The sequence below is a fragment of the Corvus cornix genome, chromosome 19 (genome assembly GCF_000738735.6).
Source record: "Corvus cornix cornix isolate S_Up_H32 chromosome 19, ASM73873v5, whole genome shotgun sequence".
Classification (NCBI taxonomy): domain Eukaryota; kingdom Metazoa; phylum Chordata; class Aves; order Passeriformes; family Corvidae; genus Corvus; species Corvus cornix.
Genome location: NC_046348.1, coordinates 3,626,237 through 3,648,082, shown reverse-complemented (window position 1 = coordinate 3,648,082; position 21,846 = coordinate 3,626,237). Strand labels below are relative to the sequence as shown.

General features: G+C 42.4%; 1 protein-coding gene across 5 annotated transcripts in view; it reads left to right on the top strand.

Annotated features, from left to right (window-relative positions):
- The window catches only part of LOC104691130 (protein spinster homolog 2), a 135,061-nt gene that overhangs the window by 61,710 nt on the left and 51,505 nt on the right, over window positions 1–21,846 (top strand). For all 5 annotated transcript variants that reach the window (XR_005603402.1, XM_039562943.1, XM_039562945.1 and 2 more), the window contains exons 3-4: window positions 908–1,044; window positions 21,433–21,584. Coding sequence is in view for 4 of the 5 variants with exons in the window: in XM_039562943.1 (XP_039418877.1) it covers window positions 908–1,044; window positions 21,433–21,584 (289 nt within the window). In the remaining variant the exon portion in view is untranslated. The remainder of the gene's footprint in view (window positions 1–907; window positions 1,045–21,432; window positions 21,585–21,846) is intronic.

The window sequence follows — 21,846 nt, the reverse complement described above, 5'->3', positions numbered from 1 at the left end:
ATCTCTAATGTGGACAGACAAAAGCCAGGTATAAATCAGCTTAAAACATGGCAATTTCTGCCAAGATCCAAATTAATCAGGAATATGGTGTGAATGCCCCATTTCAGGTGTTCTCAGGGGGGTCACAGGCCAGATTGTTTTGAAATGGGTGGAGGAGTGAACTCTGAATCGAGGGGATTTTTTGCAGAGGTTACTCTATCAAGAGCCTCATTCCTACATAACAGAAGGACTTAGGTTAATGCTTTGGGGGTTTTGGAGAGAACAAGGGTGAACTTGAAGTCTTTCAGATGAGAACAATCCTGGCCTGTTTGGACTTTGTGATGGGTTTAAGTACAAGTTTAATGATGGTGAAAGGACCTAGTGAGGAGACAGGGCTGGTGTCAGTGGATGATAGTGGTGTTTACTGGTTTTCCTCACTGTTTCATAATTTCTTTAAAATAGGAAGGATGCTAGGAAGGATGAAAGAACCTCAGCTTCTGAGGCCCATTTCTCTCAGGTCTCTGTTGCAAGAACCAACAAGAAGCCCTTGCCTTGTTTTCTGTTTGCTTGAAACTCCTCCCAACCTCCACCATCTCAGTAACATTTAAGCAGAAGCTCTTAATTTATTCTGTCCTGGTTTTGCCCATCCCCAGATCTGAGCTCAGCTGAAGCTGACTGTGAGGGGCTGGTGCTTTCAAGTAATAAGAGTTCACTGGTCTGAAGTTTCTCTGGGAATGAAAAATCTGTTTGATTAAGGAAACACTGACTTCAGAAAGCCTATCAGCCTCCACAACTCTGTATGGCAAGGCTGCAGAATGTCTAATTAAATGGAACTGCTCTCTAGAGGATTTGGCTTGCAGAAAATTAGTTTTCCTGTTCTTGGTCTGATATTTATTAAACGTTTCTTTCCTTTTTCTCTCCTTTGCAGTTTTTATCTGTAGTTTCATGGTCGCGGCGCCCATCTTTGGTTACCTTGGTGACCGCTTCAACAGAAAGGTCATTCTCAGCTGTGGGATCTTCTTTTGGTCAGCTGTCACTTTTTCAAGCTCCTTCATCACTGAACAGGTAAGATCTTTGCAAAGATACTTTGCAAGGTGTCCTGAAAAGATGGACAATATATTCCTAAATAGCTCTCCATCCCAATGTGCTCAAGGGGAACGTATCCCTCTCGTGTGTATTTAACATTTAGTATGTTGTATTATCTGACCTTTTGTGGGAGAAGTGTGCTCTGTGTAACTGTGTTTGCTTAACTGTGGAAGCTGTCACCCTTTGATGGTGCATATTCATAAAAAATAACAGATGAAGCTTATCTAAGCAAGAGTTTCTGTTGACATAAGGGCTTTGTTTTGAGGGAGATCCTAAAGAAGCTTTAAAAGGCTTTACAAAAGTCTTGGGAAAAGGAATCCGTGGCTACACAGTGGTTCTCTTGTCTTCTGGTATGTAACTAAAGCCATTGGAGTCTGTTGGGAAGCCTGCTCATGGTATGTGGAATAACAAAATGCATCCAGCAGTGGTTTTACAGTTGCCCTTTGGTTTCTGTCCACCAGGGCAGAGAAAGTGGATGATAACATGGAGATCAGACACAGTTTCAGCTCCTTTAACACTTGTCAATGGATTTGTCTTGGGAACTGGTGATGGAGTTGTCAGGCTCACTTAATTTTGCCAAGCTCTGCATCCCTCTCCTGCTCCCAGGACAGCTGCAGTACCCCGTTCTCAGGACTCCTTGCTGCATTAATTTTCTTGTCTGTCAGAGGCATTTGGAGGAAACAATGATCTGGCAGTTTCTGGGGGGAAATATCCTCTTGTTTAAATCATATTACAGTGGAGATTTAATTGCTGCAGGTGGCAACATTCCTGGAGAGACAAATCACAGCTCCTGGCATCATCAGACTGATTTCCCCAAGGGAGGCAGGGGCATTCCTCATCCTTTCTGTCCAGCTGCGCTCCAGAGATTGCAGCATTGTGGTCACACCTAAAAAATGACAACCAGGGACTAAACCTCTCCACCCTGCTCTCTCCTGCCCACCCACATGCTCTTCAGTTTCTGAAAAAAAGTTTCCACCTAAAGGAGGCAGTGACACTCATGTCAGTCTGGCTTTTACCAGGATTGGTCGTTGCTGCATGTCTAGAGCAAAAAGCATATGGCCAAATGTGGAAGCCTTTAACTCAGTAAATTGTTGTGGTTTACCCTTGGCCAGGAAGCACCTTTTCCAGAGAAAGAATGTCTCTCATCTAAAATAAAAAAGGGGTTTTTTTGGTTTTCTCTTTAATTTTTTTCTTTAAATGTTTCTCATAACATTCTGCAAAAGTAGCTGTGATCAGAGCCCAAAGAGAGAAGCATTTTAGAGAGAACCAATGGCCTTCTTATAAACACTTCTTGTGTTATAGACATATATTCATGCTTAGGTTCTCACTGATCTCCCTGCAGTGGCCTGGGTCCCACATCTGGAAGTAGGGGAGCACTGGAACTGGACTGATGTTTTCAGAGTTGAATTTCAGTTTAAGGATTTGGGGTTTATTAGCTGAAGTAGTTCAGGGATTTATATATATGGTTATTTGTGCACAGGGAGTCAGAGTGGCAGTAGCATATTGTTAGCCAAAGATAGGGAAAATAATGTTTATAAAGCTGAATTATGTTTGGAATCCAAACCCAATGTTTTGGAATTCATAAGACAGACAAGATCAAAATATCCAGGCCTGTGTTAAGTCATCCTGGATTTGCATCAGTATTAACTCTGGACCCCAAAGACCATCTTGACAAAAACCATCCTATTACTTGGAAAAATCCCCTGTCCTGATTTTCCTGTGATCCTCAACTCCACCAGAAGACTTAGCTATTAATCCAGAGTTCTCATGCCCAGCTCCTGTTACTGGCTCCAGGAGGTGATGGAAAATGTTGCAGCTGCTGTAAGGATGTTTTATACCCAGTGGCTACAGCAGCTGAGCAAGGTCCTAAGAATAATTCAGCTTCCCATGTTATCCCTCTGACTTTGGTGTCTGTGTTGGAGGCCTGATCTCTAATTGGGAAGACACACCACATTGAACAAGGTGAATTCCTGACATGCTAAAAGGTTCAGAGAAGAGCTGATGCAGCTTTTTTTCATGTAGGCATTTTTCCTGATCTTCGTTGTCTAGGATTCATTTGAGGAGTAAAATGTTGCCTTTTCTCTCTACATTATTTTTTCCTTTTAAGACAGTACATGTGCTTGTTGGGAAGGAGGGCAGGGAGCTGAAATATCAAAAAAACCTCTTTGGTGGCACAAATAAAAGCAGTAGTAACACTACTGTGAGTAGAGAAGTGTTCACATCCCAGTTGACATGAGAACACAGGGCTGGAAGGGGCAAGTGGACACAGGCTGAGCCCATTAGAGAACTCCTTTATGTGGCAGCACGAAAAACCCTGACTTAGGTGAGAAACAGTAGCCATTCAAGAGGAATACCAGACTGTCTTCAGGGATTGCCTTTCTTCAAATTTTGACAGTGTCAAAATGCATCCTGTCACTGTGCAATTAAATAGAATGCACAGCCACACAGCTCAAATTTGGAGTGCAAATGGAAAGAGACAGCTTAACAAAGGCCAAAAGCAGCTACGGAACTGGTGAAGGCACCAGTTTGTAAAGGTCTTTGGCAGTGTGTTGTTTCCTGGCTAAAATTTGAACACCTAAAGGAAGCCATGAAAACTGCTGTTGTTTGAGTCAATGACTAGATTATTGTGCAAATAAAATTTACAGAAAGGGACATGTTAATTCTTATTTGTCCTACTGTCTTCCCACAACTTCATCTGCTGAGCATGATGCCCTGTGGTCTGGGATATCCCTGGGGCCAGCTGGAGTCAGCTGTGTCCCTCCAATTCCTTGTGTCTCCCAGCCCTTCACTGGGGGGTGAGGAGCAGAAAAGACCTTGACTCTGTGTAAGCACTTGCTCAGCAGCAATGAAAACATCCCTGTGTTATCAACACTGTTCTCAGCACAAATCTAAAACACAGTCCCATACCAGCTACTGGGAAGAAAATTAACTCTGTCCCAGCCAAAACCAGCACAAAAGGATTGGAGCACAGTAAACAGCTCATCTGAGATACTGTCTAAATGCTATTTTGTTCTGCTTGAGTTAAAAAGCGTGACTGAAAATCTGCAGATAAATCAGGAATTGGATATATGTGCCATGCAGACAGTTGCTAGAGAGCCCTGCCATTTTCTAATATCATTAGTTATTTATTATCAAGTATCTCTGGGTTCTTAACATGGGATAATGACTGTCAAATAAATGAAGAATTAATCTCTTATCTGCTGGTAGCTACTAAATAGCTAGATAATAGGCTCTCACAATGAAAAAGGGAATCAGACCAAAATTTGGGGGTAGTTCCAGTGTATATAGGGGGTGATAGAAAACAGCAATGCATTAATTCCACACATAGCAAAATAGAAACAGGACAACTGATGCTTAAAAGTTTGATTACTGTTCATGAGATCTTAAATTAATTTTGAAGCAAATCAAAGTAAGAAACCAAATAAATACTGTATCACAGAGTGATTCCATAAATACACCTATTTCCATGGATAAAAATAGCTAATGATAAATTTAACTAAAGAAAGTCACCCGAAGTAGTAAGACTGAGATAATATTGATAAACTCACTTTTTAACGTGGCTTGATAATTTATGTTACTGCAGAATTTCTCTACAGAAAGATAAGACATGAGGCCTCCTCTGCTTTGGTACTTGCACATTTCTGCTCTATAACACTGTTCAGCACTTCCTAGAACAAAAGTTCTGTTAACAAATCATTGACAAACTTGTTCAATAATATAAAATTAGGTAAAGTTGGTACATACTTAGACATATCTCTAGATCAACTCCATTTGTAGAAACTTCAATAAAGAATGGATGTGTCTTAATTTGTATTTTCTCAGTACAAACACCTGCTTAGAGATTTGCTCCCTTTAAGCCTGACTTTAAATCAGTTCTGCACCTACCAGCACAACTTTTGGCACTTTCACCTGCAAAACTCTTTCTTGTGTTGTTTTTGGCTTTTGCCAAGCATTTGGGGAAAACACTGGTTGTTGGTTCATGAACTGTAATAAATCAACAAAAAATCAGTAGGTTTCTGTGTGGAATAGAGTCATATCCCAAAGAAATGAACCAAGTACACACTCTTCACGTAGTTTCTTTTACCAGGATGTGTTTCCATCCACACAAAAAGCTAAATACATGTTTGTCTTCCTCTATCGATATAAACTCTGGTTGAATAAGTAACCGGTTTATTTCCCTAGGTAGCATTTTGATGAGCACAGTGCCTGATTGCATGTGGTGGCTGATCACCTTCAGGTGGTTTATATTCCAAGATGTCATTGGAAAGGGTCTGTAATCCCAATTGCACCATTTCTCTCTTTCTGAACAGCTTAATATGAAGCAACCTGGTTATCAGGAGTGATCCTGCCACGTGCTGAGAGTTTGTTTCTGGCTGCTTGGATGTCCACATCTATTAGTCATAATAAATGCTCTCAGCTGGCTTTTTTGGGCAGCAGATTGTCTTAGATGAACCCTGGGGTTTGGTGCTGGACTTCCTGCCCCTCTTGGCACAACCCTCTGGGACATCAGGACCCCTCTGCCTTGTGGGCAGATGCCACTATCTTAGAGCAAGAAAGAGCTTGGAGGTGGAAATTTGCAGACTGTTCTCTAGTCTTCTAAAATACTTCTATGTCCATGTAAATACCTTGAATAAAGCATATTTCTGTGTAAAAGGGGTGCTGCTTTACAAATGAGCAAAGGCTTTGCTCCACTAGGCTGGGAGACCAAGAGCACATAATAACCAGCCAGAGCAGGCTGTGGTAACGTAGGTTGGCTGGGAGACACCAGAGCTGCACATGCTAGAAAGCTGGGAAATGGAAAAGCAAAGAATTAACAAGGTAAACCAGGAATGTGCTTTTGAATTTTCCAGTTCTTGGTAAATATTTCTGTTCAGATTTTGATATAGCTGACACAATAAAACCTTTTTGCTCCCACTGCAATTTACCTCTGGATAGGTGTTTCCCCTAGTGTTATTTTCTTTTCCTTTTCTTTTGATTTATCTCTGGAAGAGGAGGCAAATTGTCCATGGTGGAGTTCCATTTAGTCTGCAGTGCTTGCTCAAGTCCTGTCTTTCAGACTTGCCAGATGTATTTTTATTTCCAAAGCTTGTCTTTCAAGGAGTTTCTAAAGCAGAAGCAACAAATTGTGTGCAGTATGGAACAAATGGTTAGCTGGGTTGATTTTAAAAAACATAAACATAATCCAACCACCCCCTACACGTGATGATTCACTACAGGAGAAAAAAAAGCCTTAAGCGCTCTGCCAGAAGTTGTAATATAAAACATACAGCTCCTGTGCCTGTGGTTCCACTGTGCAGGATAAATCCACAGCTTGAAAAACAGAAACAAACAAAACCAAAATCCCCAAGCCATCGTTTTGTATGTAAGGAGGAGACTGAGTGTTGTCTTTGAAGTCACCATGAATTACTGGAATGTTTATATCCTACTATTCCGGCCTATTATTTTTGAGCAGAACTCTCTTGTAGAAAAAAGGCAAAAGGGATTCTCCCAGCAACTTTGGGAAGTCAGCTGCATGTGCATTAAGTCCCCTCCCTCACAGGCAGCTCCTGGCAGGCCCTGTGGCTGTCACAGAAGTGGTGCTGGAACTAACGAAAGAGGTTTGTGGCCAAAGCTCTTGGTTGGCTCTGCTGTGTTTTGCCAGCTTTGATGTGGCACAGGAGCCCTGCAGATGAGCACGTGCTGTTGACATTTGGATTTCTGCACACTTGCCCTTTGCTAGACTGCTCAGGAAAAATATTGCCTACTGTGAACTCTCTTATCAGAAGGAGGTCAGATGAGTGTTGGTGCTCTCTCTGTGGGTGGTGTCAGCTCCCAAATCACTCCGAGCTGCAGTTCCAGCCCTTTGTGTTGCCCTAATGCCCCCCTGCACCACAAGGTACCTGCAGCCTCCTGCTGCTCTGCCTCTGCTCTCTAAAGTGAGATGCAGTAATCTGTGCATCTCCTTCCAGCTATCAGAGCTCCCTCCTCCCCACAGTGGAGCTGTGGGTCAGTGAGTGCCAGGGGAAGGAGGTGCTGTGCTGGGCGTAGGTGGCTCAGAAGTCCCAGTAGAGAGGGAAAGGATAAGGGCTCTCATCTCTGCTTTACACTGCAGAGTGCAATTCTTTATGGACTGATTCTGCCTCACTGTCCCTCCCCTGTATGTCTGAAAGGAGGTAGTTTAAAGAGAGATAATTCCTACAGCCCCTTTTAGAGTTATAGAATTGTTAAGGCTGGAAAAGACCTATGAGATGGTGAAGTCCAGCCATTGACCCAGCATCACCACCATGCAGAAATGGAAAGGCACCGTTTCTTTGCCCCCTCACCAGCAAGAAGGCACCTGCTGTTCCTTCCAAGTGCTGTTCCCAGTGCTCTTGTAAGTTTTACTATCTCACATCTTTTCATATGGATTATATGAGGTGTACTGTAGGAAAAGGTACACTATTGTTTATTCCTTTAATAATGGAGCACTGACTGAGCTGGTCTTAAACTGTTCTGGGCATCTGTCAAGTCTGCTATCATCTTTCTCACAGCTGATTCCAAATACTGTGTGGGAAACTGGTTTGCTGCAAGAACATCTCTTGGACAGACAAGTGCAACAATTTGAACTCTTGAATCTTGGGTCTTCATTGTTCCCTCAGCTTTTGCTAACCTAAGACAGAAGTGTTGGGAAAAGATCTATATAAATGAAATAGTTGTAGAGTGCAGAATTAGTCATGTTTGTCTCCCGGTTGTTTTATATTCGTACCTTGTCCCTTTGTACCTGTCGCTCTTCCAAGGGAAACTATAAATGAAAACCAGATTAAGGTGTTCTCAGAGCATCAGACCCAAAAAAGCCAATCTATGAGAGGAGGCAGCTTTTTGAAGGTGTTATCAGAAATTGAGCTATTGTATTTTCTGCTCCGTGTTGGTTTTTTTCCATCCAGTATCTGTGTCCGTGTATCTGTGAAGCATTTGGGAAGAGTTATTGAAAACACAGCTGGTGATGGCTGCCAGGAGAGAGACACAGCACAGTTCCAAAGCTTACTCAGAAGGCTTATTCCTGTGATGAGAAAAATGAACTTCAAATAACTATCATAAGGAATATCTCTACCACACATTGCATTTCCCATCTGCAGAGTGTCTGGAACAGGAATGGTTTTGCTCTCCCTTCTGGGACCTGAGAGCAAACAAGATGCACCTCCCACGTCCCACCTTCCCCAGGTGGAGTCAGTCTAGCATGTCCTATTCAAATTTCTCAAGTCACCCCAGCTATGTGCAGCTATGTGTCCATAAATGTGCCTCCTGCCCTCTGCCACTTCTTTTAGGTCATTTATTGGTCTGAAATCACGCAAACCCAAATCAAACGTTGTGGATGTTGATAGAAGAGATGTTTCCATTGCTGATTGTCAGAATTCACCTGCAGCTCACTCCTGTGTACTGCTGCAGAGGCTGCGATTCCAGTGCAGTGGAATGAGGGCAGTGCCTTGCACTGAAATGCCAGACCTGCCTCTCAGAGCTCAGGCACTTTCTAGAGCAGGTGGACAGACGTTTGTGCTGGGTGAGCATCAAGAAACAGGCTCAAAGCTCAAGGCTAATTTGCACGGGGTCTCAGCGGGGGCCCCCTCTAATTGCCTGTCCTGTTTCAGAGAGCTGTTTGTTATCTGGGTTACTGGAAGATGTTGAAACCATTATCACAGGGTCTGTGATTGTGGTTCTGATTCAGCTCCTTCTTTGGAAGTCTGTGGGAAGCTTCTGTGTGTCTTTGTGGGAATTAAGTCAGATCCTACATCAACACATATTTGGTGCTGTTTCATTGGATCATGGAAATGCTTAGAGACAACAGCATGGTGCATGAAAGATTTTTGCAGGTCAAAGACCTTTACAAGTTTGTCCCATTTTTTTTGCAGAAAGCTGAATTGATAGTCTCTAGGTTAAAGAGTAGGAAAGTTGATCTGCTGTGTCAGTTAATGGATGGTGTGGAAGCCTGCTGTAACATCCCGCCTGTCGTGCTTTTGTTGTACCTGAGCAGGAAATCTCACCTGGGCCTCAGCAAGTTACCTCAGTTACTTGCTGAGGAGGCAGAGGGAAGAAGGCATGTTTGTTTTATTTCCAGGCTGTGTGTGTCTTGGAAACATTCCTTCTTCTTGTGTTGTCTGTTAAAATGTATATTCTGCTTGTCATGCTGCAGCATAGGCCTAACCGCAGGGCATGCTGATGGAACACAAAAGATATCTTATTTCTTCAATTCTGTGGAAGTGGAAGTCTCTATAATGCTTTAGCATTATGTTTTATAAATAATTATTACAGTATCTTAAGATCAGCCTTGTTCAAAACATCGAAGGAATGGAAGAAAGGGAAAATGCTCCTTAAATAGACTGGGATATAATCAGTTGGTGTGAAAAAAATAAAGAAAATAAGTAGTAGTGCTGCATGTAAGTTTCCAAGCAAATGTTAAAATATAAAGGAATTGTAAAATTTCCTATCAGCCTAACAGGATCCTTGCAGTAGTGTTGTGGCCTGAGGAACACAAGTCATTCCTGATGTGGGGTCCATGGATGCATGCTGGGCTTCCATAGGGGGATGTCTGGCTTGGTCAAACGAGTTCAGAAGACAAAGCAAGTCACTGCCATAGTGCCTGGGTGGTCCTGTTAATTTGGGAATAAGCTTCCCAACTAGCTGTGTATTGAGGGTACAGAGAGGGTGCCAAGGTGGTGGTGTAGAACGTGTGCCTTCATGATCTACTGAGGTGTTCAGATATGGGTCTGGAGCAATGTTACCGTTTTTGAAGGCTGTAAACTGACATATGTTTAGCATATAAGTGAGGCAGCTTATGGATGTTCTTGAAGCTTATGCCTTGGGAGGAGGCAGGATGCTTTAAGAGAGTTTGGTTAATGATGCCTCACAGAGAAAATAATCCCTTCATCCCAGGTTTAGGCTCATTAGGAGGCCTGGAAACAAATCTAAAATTTCTATTAGCAGGGTGGTTCTTGAAGGTTGTGCATATTGTTCTGAAAAACAGAATGCAGGAGAGAGAGAATGTGTTATTCAGGCTCTAGCTTCTGTTCAGATGCAAAAGTATGGATTTGAGCTTTTCTTTGGCTGAGCTCCTGGTTGCCTGCTGATCCAAAAGCATCAGTCACTCCTTGGGAAGTGTAAGTGCTTCCTCAATGGCTGAACTGTCTGTGGCCTCCTGGGTTGTGCATAAAGGCTAGGAAAAGGACTATTATGTTCTAAGTCATGTGCAAATAGTGGGAAGATGGGAAATGTCTTACAGTACCAGGTGCTAAATTAGTCTTTTGAAGTGTTGACATTTCTTTTAAATGCATAAAGTTCCCAGGCTACACAAAACACTGCATTTGCAATTCAGATAAGTTGAATTAGAGTACTAATCTCAACCCTATGTAATAGATTTTGAGCTGGAAATCCCTGGGAGTGGTGCTGATCATCAAGTCTGAAAACATGATTGACGAAGTCTCATGAGAAGATAGTCACAAAACATCCAAATGTGTTTAGTGTGGTTTAATAGGCTGTCATTTTGTCAAATAGGCTGAATTTAGAGAATGAAATTAAGCTACAGCACGACAAAACCTTGTCAATTAATAACACTTCAAAAAGGAACATGACAACTGTTCAAGGAAGATCATGAATAAGAAGCAACTCCTAAGTGGAAGGAATTGGTAGATGCACCAGTTTCTCTCTGGAAATCTGATGCTAAAAGTGAGACATCTCTCAGATGTGGGCCAAACACACTGCAAGATCAGCCTTCCGCACAGTTCTCGGAGGCTTCTGGATCTTGATTGAGTCAGCAAGCCAGGGAAGCGTGAAAACAGAAAGCAGGAACAAATAAAAATCAGAGTTTGAAATGATTTAAATGGTTCTTCAGCAAAGTTGCCTGCAAGAGCTGACCTGCTGGTGTACTTGACTTTTTTAGCATATGCAAAGCAAAGTAGGCCAAGAATCAGCAGAACCAACAGTATGGGGAAAGCTGCAGGAACTGGAACTTTGTGCTAATTTCCTTTAAACCTTGAGGGATTCCATTAAAATGTGTCCTTCATGGTCTCTCAAAACTTATTCTACGCTGGAAAATGCATCTAGTGAGATGTAAGTGTTCACACCTGGTTGTCTCAGTCAGTTGGCTGATGCTTTTTTCAAAGGGTCCTGAGAAATCACAGTTTCTGCAATGGTTTCAGGGATAGGGACATGGGGTTGTGCTCTCCAAGAACCTCCAATCCAACCTGTCTGATGGATTTGAGTAAATTTTTGCTTAAGAATTGGTCCAAGCCAAAGAGTGTAAGCCAAGACAGGTCATCATGTTAAAGGGGTTGGATCTCACATGTTTCTGTAGGCATCACTGGAGGTGGAGATGCTGTTAGTGCTAGATATCAATGCCTGGACATGTTCATTCTGAAAAATCTGTCATCTGTTTGTTGCTTGGATTTAGGCTTTGCTTGTGGCTCAGCTGTGGCTGGGACACAGTAGCCTGTTACTACCTGTGAATATGCTTTGGTTCAGTGAATGCCACCCCATATTCCAGCTGCATTTGGGAACCTGTGTGTGTCAAGAACCTTGCAGTGTTTCCACAGTTGCAAAAATACATTGTGTTTCTCCCAATGCCTATTTTAGTGATTATGGCAGTGTTTGCACGTCTCAGGAAGGAAGCCGTGATAGTGCCTAATGCCAGAAATATCTGAGGCAAGTGCTGGTAAGTGTGTCCCACCTGACAGATCTGGAACAAAAAGCAACCATTTGCTTCCAACCCAGAGCTATCAAGGTTCTCAGGGAAACCATTTTGGAAGATACATTCTGGTGTAATGGTTTTGTAACAGGGATGAATGACCACTATTTCAGCCATGTGAAGGGCCATGGACTCCTGTGGGCCTTACATCAGAGCCAAGGATGAAAAGAAGTGTTTTAACTCTCTTCTACCAGGCACTGGGAACATGGTGCTCTTCATGATCCCTGTGATTTATTTGAACATCAGTCTTTTTCTTTAAGGTCTGTTTTACAGCAACGATGCATCTGCTGGATGGGGTTTGGTGAGTGAGCAACCTGATACCCTCCTCCCAATTGCATCCCAGATCCCTGCCATTAATCCAGCATTAATGACCAAGAAACTAAACTGAGGAGAACGTAAATCCCACCATTTGCATGTCATGTAATATTTTTACTTTGGGCAGGTCAATCAAACGAAAAGCCCTTCAGTTAGGGAGCCAAAATGCTGCTTTGTCTTAACTCAGTTTATTGTCAGGACCTGGTGGTGCTGCTTCATCACCCAGTGTCTTGTAATTACACTACCTAATGGGATGGAGAATGGGAATGGGGTTTGCTCTTTTTTTTGTGCTGCCCAAAAATGACTGAAAAGCAACAGAGGATTCCCTCAGGACTGCCACAGCTTTGGAGGGAGGAGAGTGATGGGAACCTGGATTTCAGACACTGCAATTTTAGTGTTGAAAGGGAATTTCACATTCAACATTTGCAAATAGCTCAGAAAACCTTGCCACAGATTTTTGTCCCTGTGAAGCACAAAGCAGCTCTCTGGAAGAAATGCTGTGGGAGTCTTGCTGCTTCCAGGGTGGTTTGGGTTTGTTTTTTATCTCCAGAGCACTTAATTAGGTGCTTCACTTTAGAGCCTCTCTGTAGGTATGCAGTTGTTAAACACTTTAGTTGCTGATTGAAGGGTATGATGAGTGAAAAAGGAGTCTCTTACAGTCTTTATTTGTTATTTTTATGTACTAAGTAATAATATAAATCTCATAAAATAAGGATGCTTTAATCAGCCAGAATCTTAAGTGCATTCCCAAATAAAACTTTCCACATTCAATTAAGTGTGCCTGAACAGGTTGCCTGGGAAAACTATAGCCATTAACAAATACTAGAGACAATCAAAGGAAGGTGAGTGGACTTTGCTTCATCTCCCTTGCTAATTTCTATATTTAAATATGTATTTTGGTCTGTTTCTGCTTGCTGTAGTCTCTTTTCTCCTTGCAGGGCTCTGAGTACCAGCTGAATTTTCCCAAAAGGGAATTGTTCAAAGGTGAGGTGTTTAGAGCTGACAATCAGTGGAACACTTAATGCATCCAAATGAGCTGAAGTTTGGAAGTGTTTGACAAAGTGTAAATGGATGCTGTAGAGGAATCAGATCTGCTTTAGAAGCTGTTGTATAAGTCCATCCTAAATGCAAAGGGTTTCAGTGTTGACCCTTGAGCAAACGATTAATCAAATGTACTAAGGTTTCAGTAACTCAGTAGCTTGTTGTTAAATCTTGGTATGGTGTAGCGGTTTCATCTGCAACACGGTTATAACTTCCAGCCAGCATATGTAGAATAAGTACATATGAATAAAACTAATGTGAATGTGTGAATAAAATCTGTGAACACTTGAAGGAAGGCCTGGGGCATTTGCACTTGAATTTTAGTGACCTGCTTGTCAGAGCTGATGGGAGGATCTTTGGGTGAAAGAAGCATCCTTTGCCAGACACAAATATTTAAACTTGCATACTTTCTATGCCAAGCAGGCTTAAGGGAAAAGGAGTGAAGAAAAACCTGGCTAGTGTGAATGCAGCAGAGACACAGCAAATGTGAGATGGTGTCTGCCATATGGATTTAACTGAATTTAAATAGCTTACCTTTGCCAAAGTGGCATCCTCACTCTAGAACTGCTTCTGTCCCCATAGAGCCTGTAGTACTGCTTTGGTGGATATTGATACCTGATAGGAGGTGTAAAGATGGAGCCAGACTCTTCTCAAAGGTCCCCAGTGAAAAGATGAGGCAAGGGGCATAAACTAAAATACTGGAAATTCCACTTAAACATAAGAAGAAACAATTTTACTTTGAGGTTGGTCCAACACTGGAACAGGTTGTCCAGCGTGGTTGTGGCTCCTCCGTCTTTGGAGGTACTCAAAACTCAATTGGACATTATCATGAACAACCTGTTGTAGTTGATCCTCCTGTGACCAGGGGACACGGACCAGACTATCTCCAAAACTCCTTCCAGTCTCAGCTATTCTCTTATTCTGGGAGTGCTTGCAAAGGAGAAGAGCAGTTTGAAAATGTTGATGGAAGATGGACTTAGCATCAAGAGTTCAATTTGAAGGGAGGAAACTGTAGAACTTTAATAGAATCCAGTGGTGATGGAAGTTCTGGGAAATGTTGTGTGCAGTAGTGACTGACAAAGTATTTGTGATTGTAGGATGGGGAGTGAGAAGTAGGTATGGGTGAGTGACAGCACGCAATGAGGGAAGGAGGAATCTAAACCAAATCACTTCCCTGAAGTGGGACAAATGGCAGAAGAAGCAGCAGCTGCAGTGGGTCTGCCCAGGGCTGCCCTGTCTGGGGGACTCAGGGCTGATAAGGGGAGAACTCTTGGTCGAGGTGAGAAGGGTGGTTCATAGTTATATTTATCTGACAGGTAACTCTAGCATGAACTTCTAAGTGCACCTCTATCTCTACAGCAAACAGATAAACACTGATAACACTCAGCACTGACTCAGAGCTGATGACCCATCAGTCTGTCTCCAACCAGTCTCCACCCAAGCATGTGTCCTGCTGGTCCCTTTGTACCACTCAGAGACTGAGCATAACCCACTCCTTTGGTTGTAGGAAATCCTGAAACCAGTGCTTAGCCAACCTCTGAGCATGGGGGAAAAGTACTGATCAACAAAACATCTGAGTGCACAGTTTTCCCCCCATGTTGGTTTGTATTTTGGTCTCTTGGCTGGCAATACCCGTGAGGGATTAGATAAGATTACTTGTCAATAAAGATATTCATCTTCCTTTGTTCCTGCTCAAAGATCTCCCCGATGGTAAGGCACCAAATGGCCAAAATTTGGAATAAATATTCAGTTACTTAAAAGTCTGGGCTGGACTTGACAGGAAGACATGTTCTTCAGGACCAGCATGGAACAATTCACCAGTACTATGTAGCCCCTCCCTGGCTCTTTGAAATATTTATTCTGCTTTTATTAGAAAAGAGTTAGAACCATTGATGTTTGAAAAGGTGAGGTATGTGACTTTGAGTTTTGTGTCTAGATTTGACATAGAATTCCCATCAAGTATTTGGGCCCAGGACTCGTATCCACCAATGGAAGCCAGGTGCCTTGGTTATATATATGCAAAATTCATAAATCTTTAGGGGTGCACAAAGTTGGAAGATGTATTTAGACTTATCTGCTCTGCTATGGCCTTTGTCATCCATCCGGGCACAGAATGGAATTTGAAACATCAACATCGTTGTTTAATGTCAGCTTGTCTCTCATGCTATGTCAATGTCCTTGTTTGACTTGAAACTTTCAGATTCTTCAAGGTGACCCCTCATTCCTGGGAGGGCTGAGAGAACTGGAGCGTTTAGTGTTTAAACAAATATGTAATGTCATTCCAGTGCTCAACTCTTCAGTGACTCTCAGCTAATGAGCTGGAATTTGCACTGTGAGTGTGCAGGAGTCAATGCTCTTCGTCACCACCCCGATACTCAGAGCAGGTTCCTGGTTTGGCTTACCTCATGGTTAATGGTGCATCTTCTGGCAAAAGGTGTGGTGTGTCATCATTAACCATTTAAATCTTGCAAAGTGCTGGGAAAACTTACTGGAGTGGAGGAGGAAGTGGTGTTTGCCTGGCCATAAGATGCAGGGTCTGCTCAAGGAGGGCAAATTCTTGCATGTGAGTGTAGCTGTCAAAGGGAACCACTGTTGTGCAGCCCTTGAATCGGTGTTTGAGCCCTATGGGGTTTACTTTGTTCAACTGGCTCCTGCGGTATCTCAGATTTATCCAACTTCACTTGTGTCTGCTGTGCTACCCTGGCTGCCTAGTGCAAGGCTTAGCCAGCTGGAGAAATCCAGGAGTGTAACTCAGGGAAATTTAGTCAATCCCAATGCTTTCTCCTCAGTTTATTGTCATTTCACCACATTTTAGTCTCTGTGTGGCAATCCCAGCTGCCCATGGTAGGAATGACTTCACGCACATCTTCTTTTAAAGGATGAAAACCCTGATTCTACTATATTCTTGATTTTTGCATCATGTTTATATAAGAAAAGAAGGAAAATATGGCAAAACTCAGCTCAAAGAGGAATTTAATGGTACTGAGTGCTCTTTTACAGCAGCTAAATGCAATATCCACAGGAGTTTAACTCAACATCCTCACACAGGGAAGGGTACAGTTGCAGGTGCTATAAAAGGTCCTTCTTTTAAACCAGCAACAGCAGTTCTAAACATGGTTTGCATTGGTGCTGTGCACATACAGGAATTTGTGACTCTGGAGTGACTCTGTCTGTGGGATCTCCTCAGTCCATGTGTCCCTCATCTGAAAGCAGCGTGTGTTCAGTTTCTTTTGAGACCTTTACAAGGTATTCCACATTCAAATGCAAATACTTAATAACCAAAGCTTAAGGATCATATGATTCTTTAGACAGTAAATCTGGTGGTTCAGAGTTGTACACATATTTGGCAGATTATAGGTTTACCACTGGCAGATAATCTTTTAAAGACCTGTGGCTTTACTCCTTTTGTTAACTAATTAAAAAAAGAGAAAGAACTTCAAGCTGTAATTAGACCTCTTAAGACACATATTACTCCCTGAATGGTCTATACAACTAGGATAAATGTATAATTAGGAGGTTTCACCAAACATGATTAAAGCCAGTCATGTGTCCTAGACCATCAAACATTTATGTGTGCAGGAGATTGAGAGTAAAGTCAGTATGAAGGTGTGAATAGAAACCACATCATACATTTTATCTGTTGGACCTGATGTTCTTAGAGGTCTTTTCCAACCTAAACAATTCAATGGTTCTGTACTATAAATATTTAACTCCAACCACAAAAGCTTTTTTTCAGATGTAAATTCTGGAAGGATTGTGTCACATCCATAGCTTCTGGTGTTTGGTAACACTGGTGACAGTAAGGAGACCAGGTCCCTTGGACCCCATGATCTGTCACTGTTGTTGTCTGTGGCTTGCTGATAGTTTAAGAAATGTAGAAGTTGGTAGGTAGAGTTTTCTATTCCTTATTGGCACATCCCCAAGGCATAAGGACTTGTATCCCTTCTGAAACTCACTTCTATTTTGAGGAATGTGGTTTCTTTTGCTTTATGGCTAGAGAGTGTTTTTCCTTGTATACATTTAGGAGATGGGAAGAAGAGAGCAGGTCCATTGACCTTTTGTACCTCACATTCATAAGAATGAGTGCTTTCTCCATGCATTAATTTCTGGTGATGTCATCTCTTGAAGGGAAATTCCCAGGAAGGCTGTGGCAGTTCTGGGTCTCTGCAGCCACCATTCTTTCCATATGTTGATGGTTTATTGTGAACGGAATCTTCCCTGGCTTGTGTCTCACCAGCCACACAAGCTGGAGAAAGGGACTGGAAGCCTTTTTGCATCCTGAATTGCTCCCAGAGCTCATAGCAGTGACATTGTGTGGTTCAGGTGTCCCTTTCCAGTGTCACATCCAGGCAGGTGCCTTGGTGCAGTGCTGCTCCATGGCTGTGGCAGCAGAATCTCAGCACAGCCATGGAGCTGCACTTTGGGCTGACACACAGGCAAGAAGGGGGATTGATGCCATGCACTCATTCCAAAAAAACCATTTCATCTCTCCAAACCAGGAAGTGTTGGCAGGTCTCATGGAGGTGCAGACAGTCTCTGATATGACTGCTTTCCAAAATTAAAGACAAATTAATTGCTTGCTCTAATAGTGCCTTGTTTCAAAAAAACTTCAGGTTCAAGCATTTCATTTTAGAAAAACACTATTGAGGTGATAAATGTTGAGGTTGCTGGGCTTAACCTATGGGGAAGGAATTAGGTCAGGTCCTGAAAGCTGACTCAGTTATTTTCAGTTTGCCTGCCAGAGACCTACTTGCACAGACAAATTACAGAAGAGTTCCCAAGTCATATAGAAAGGGACCAGCTTCTTCAATATATATCAATTTCTACTTAGGGAACAGTGAAATTCAGTTAAAGTCTGAGCTGCCTGTTCTGCTTTTGAGCACAGAGAGTATTGAACTGGTGTCAGCCCTTTTTGTCTCATTAAATTCCTGAGAACCTTGAGGTAGGACATAAATGGAAAAGCGGTGGGGCGAAAATCCAGTGCAGAGGAAATGGCAGAGGTGTCCTGCTACAGCTGTGGAGGAGAAGAGAGTTTCCTCAGCATGCGGAATATCTGACTTTGCCATGTGTTTGTGCAGGTTGTCATGTCCACATACACTTGGAGAGGAAAAGGGATGTTCCTATGGGTGCATGTGTATAAATGTACACAAAAAATAGCAGTTGTCTGTATTACATATGGAGTGGTTTTGGGACCAATTCCTGAGTGGTTCGTGGAATGCCTGTGGTCCAAATGAGCAGCAGTATAAGAATTTTAGAGCTGTTTTGTTGTTTCTGGTTTTCTTCTTATATGAAAAACAAAAAGACAAGGCCCATCATGGATGGGACCATTTTTTGTCATGGGGATCTCCCCAGCTGTCCCTCTTCAGAAACAACTAAAACATAAGTTTTGAGTGACTGATTAGAGATGGAAGATAGGGTGTCCCAGCTCATTTTAACAAATTAATTTTATCATATAAGTTCCAACAGGGTGCATACTAGCCAAAGATCCCAAAGAACTGGTAAGAAGAGGTATTAGCTCTTTAATCCTAGCTATAGAGCTCCAAAACCAGACACAGTATAAAACCGACCATAAATAATTCCCTAAATTATTTTAGATTTTTGTATGTTTAGCCTAGTTGTCACAACTTAATGGCTGCACGGTCCATAATCTTTAATATTGATCTCAGAAGGGCAATATTATTGAGGTCTTTATGTGGATTATGCTTTTTAAGGTTGCTTTTATTCCCAGATTAAGTCAAAATCTCATGACTTAAGTTTGAATACCACTGCTTCAAAGAACATAGTTTAAATATTAAACAGATATTTGGAGTGTGTCAGCATGGAATAAGCCAGGGAGGAGGATTTGAGGAGGAACTGAGAGGGAAGAGTGAATGCAGATGATTTCTTTGTATTGAGCATCTGATTTCATGGTATTGATGAAACTGAGTCACTGTACCACAAAAGGAATACTTGATACAGTTTTCCTGCTTTGTGCAAGGATTGTAAGAGTAACCTTCTAACAACATTGTTTGGAGGAAATTCCTGTCCAGTGCGTTCACTGGGAGTGATACTGGTTGGTGAGCACAAAATTGTGTCATTTTTCTGTAAGTATTTCAAATTTGAGGAACATCCAGTGCATTTACAAACTTGTCATTCTCCAGGTGTAAGTAGCATTGTCCATGCTCATCCCAGTCAGGTGACTACTTTGCCTGTCACCCTCTGTGTGATCCAGATCTAAACCTGCTCAGAAACCACAGGCAGCCTCCAGTTCCCTGCTTTCTAATTCTGCATGACTAAGCCTTTCAGCACGTTATAAATACTGTTGCTCATTCCAAATACATTGGTTACCTGTGCACCAATGACTGCCAGCATATTTCTGCAGTGGAGTGGTTGCGTGTTGGGTAATTGACATAAATTACAGCACTTGAGTCACAGTACTGCCCTTTCTGCTCACACCCACGTGTGTGAGTTACGTATGTACAGCTTTGGGAGGTGTATGAATGCCAGCAGCACTGCACACACCCTGCCAGCAAACAAGGAACTTGTATTCCTGCAGAAAATGGGTATTACTCCGGAACTCACACCAAAATATGAGGAAGTGAAGAGTACACAAAAGTACTTTGTTTTTGTGGCTATTGGAATCCTCAAAATATTCTTTTCAACCAGGGATTACAGTGAGGAAAACAATGCAAACACATCAGTGGTACATTTTGGTCTGCTGATGGATATATATGAGACTGAGGCATGTGGTTTGGTGTTTGCATGACATTTTCCATGTTTGTGAGTGAGAGTTATACTTTAGCTTGGCTTTGCTGTAGGGCACAAAATCAGTCATTTCCCTTGACTTTTTCCTATCTGAAGGAGGAGAATCAGTAATTGCTGATTACTCCCAAAGCACTTTCATGTTTAAGGACATATCATAAGCATAGAATCATAGAATGGTTTGAGTTGAAAGGGACCTTAAAGCCCATCCAGTTCTACTCCCTGCCACAGGCAGGGACACCTTCCACTATCCCAGGTTGCTCCAAGCCCCGTCCAACCTGGCCTTGGACACTTCCAGGGTTGGGGCAGCCACAGCTTCTCTGGGCAACCTGGGCCAGGGCTTCACCACCCTCACGGGGAATAATTTCTTCCTAATATCTAATTTAAACCTGCCTTCCTTCCATTTAAATCCCTGCTGTTCTTCTCACAAATGATCTATAGAATAATGACAGCAAATTGAGGATTTGTAGAGGTTACATTTGTAGAAATAGATTTCCCTGTGCTTACAACTTTCTGCATTGACTGTTTCATTTCTGCCCCTGCAATTACTTCTGGGTGTAGCTCAAGCTGCTTAGATGGCTGAGAATTTGCTTGTGCTCATGTATCAGGTATTCAGGCATCAAAGCACTGTGTCTTAGCCTGCACTCAGCAGCACCCAGAAAACTGCAGGGGCAGTGAAGGAGCTTAGGTTGCAAATCAGGTCCTTGCAGTTCCCGAAAGTGCTGCTTGAGAGCCATTAAGAAAATTCTATTAGATAAACAATTCCTTTTTGTCCATTTTAGATGTTGTTGTGCTGAATGTGAAGTATATCCTCGTTCTGTGGCATTGCCCTTTACCCAGAAAGGCAGGTAGTTCCCTGGGCAGCTGAATGCCTCCTTCATGCCCCTGCCCTGGGTGGCTCCAAGTCATTCCCTGCAGGTCTTGCTTATAGAGCATACAGATGTTCCTGGGGTTCCCAGTAAAGCTCAGGTCTCCTCTGAGAGTTTTGGGGAGGTGTCTTTTGCTGTTCAAGGCAAGTGGAGTGAGATGGGTGCTTAGCTTTGAAAGATGACATTATTCCATAGCTTTTAATGAAGGAAGACATTTAGTTGGGGGGATTGCAGGTTCAACTCTTTCCCAGCCTTGAAGAGCCTTCAGGATTCCACAGTCAGAACCTGTCCTTGGCACGCTGGGGAGGGTGGGTTGTGCTTGGCAGGAGTTGCTGTTTCTGGATCCCAGAGCAGGGATTTTTACAATCACCCACCTCCCCAGACCTCTCCAACTCAGGCTTAGCAAGTGTGAGCTGGGACCTGGGAACAAACTGGGGGTCTTCTGCCTCTTTTAGAATATATTCTTGAGTGTCACTGAGTAAATGTTTTATTATTAGGTTTTTTTCATGCCTATAAATCTTCACCAAAAATATAGTCCCTTTCTTCTGGGCAAAAGACAAATGTGAAACAACTCTGAAGTTCTAAAAAATAAGCATATACAGGAGGATCATTTTCCAGTCACATGAATTTGTGTTTCCTTGACTGTTGTCCAACCTGAATTTAACAAGCTGAGGGGGGACTTGCTGATGTTTATATTTCTTTTCTCAGTATTTCTGGCTCCTTGTTCTCTCACGGGGTTTGGTTGGCATCGGTGAAGCGAGTTACTCCACTATTGCACCAACCATCATCGGAGACCTGTTCACCAAGAACACGAGGACCCTTATGCTGTCTGTTTTCTACTTTGCAATTCCTCTGGGCAGGTAAGGTTCTTTTATCTGGTTTTGGCTTTTCTCTTAAATAAACTCACACAGATCTGAAATTGCTAATGATGATAGTTCTTGACTTTGGTTGGAACGGTTTAGACAGGAAAATATTGTGAGCAGTGACTAATTAGTTGCAGGAATTAGATTCTTTTTTGGCCCTGTTACCGGTTCATGTGTGACTTTTGGGAACTGATGGGAAGTTTGTTGTTGGTTTGTTTCAGTTTTTTTCCTACTTTTTTACAGCAATGGGGTGGAAATG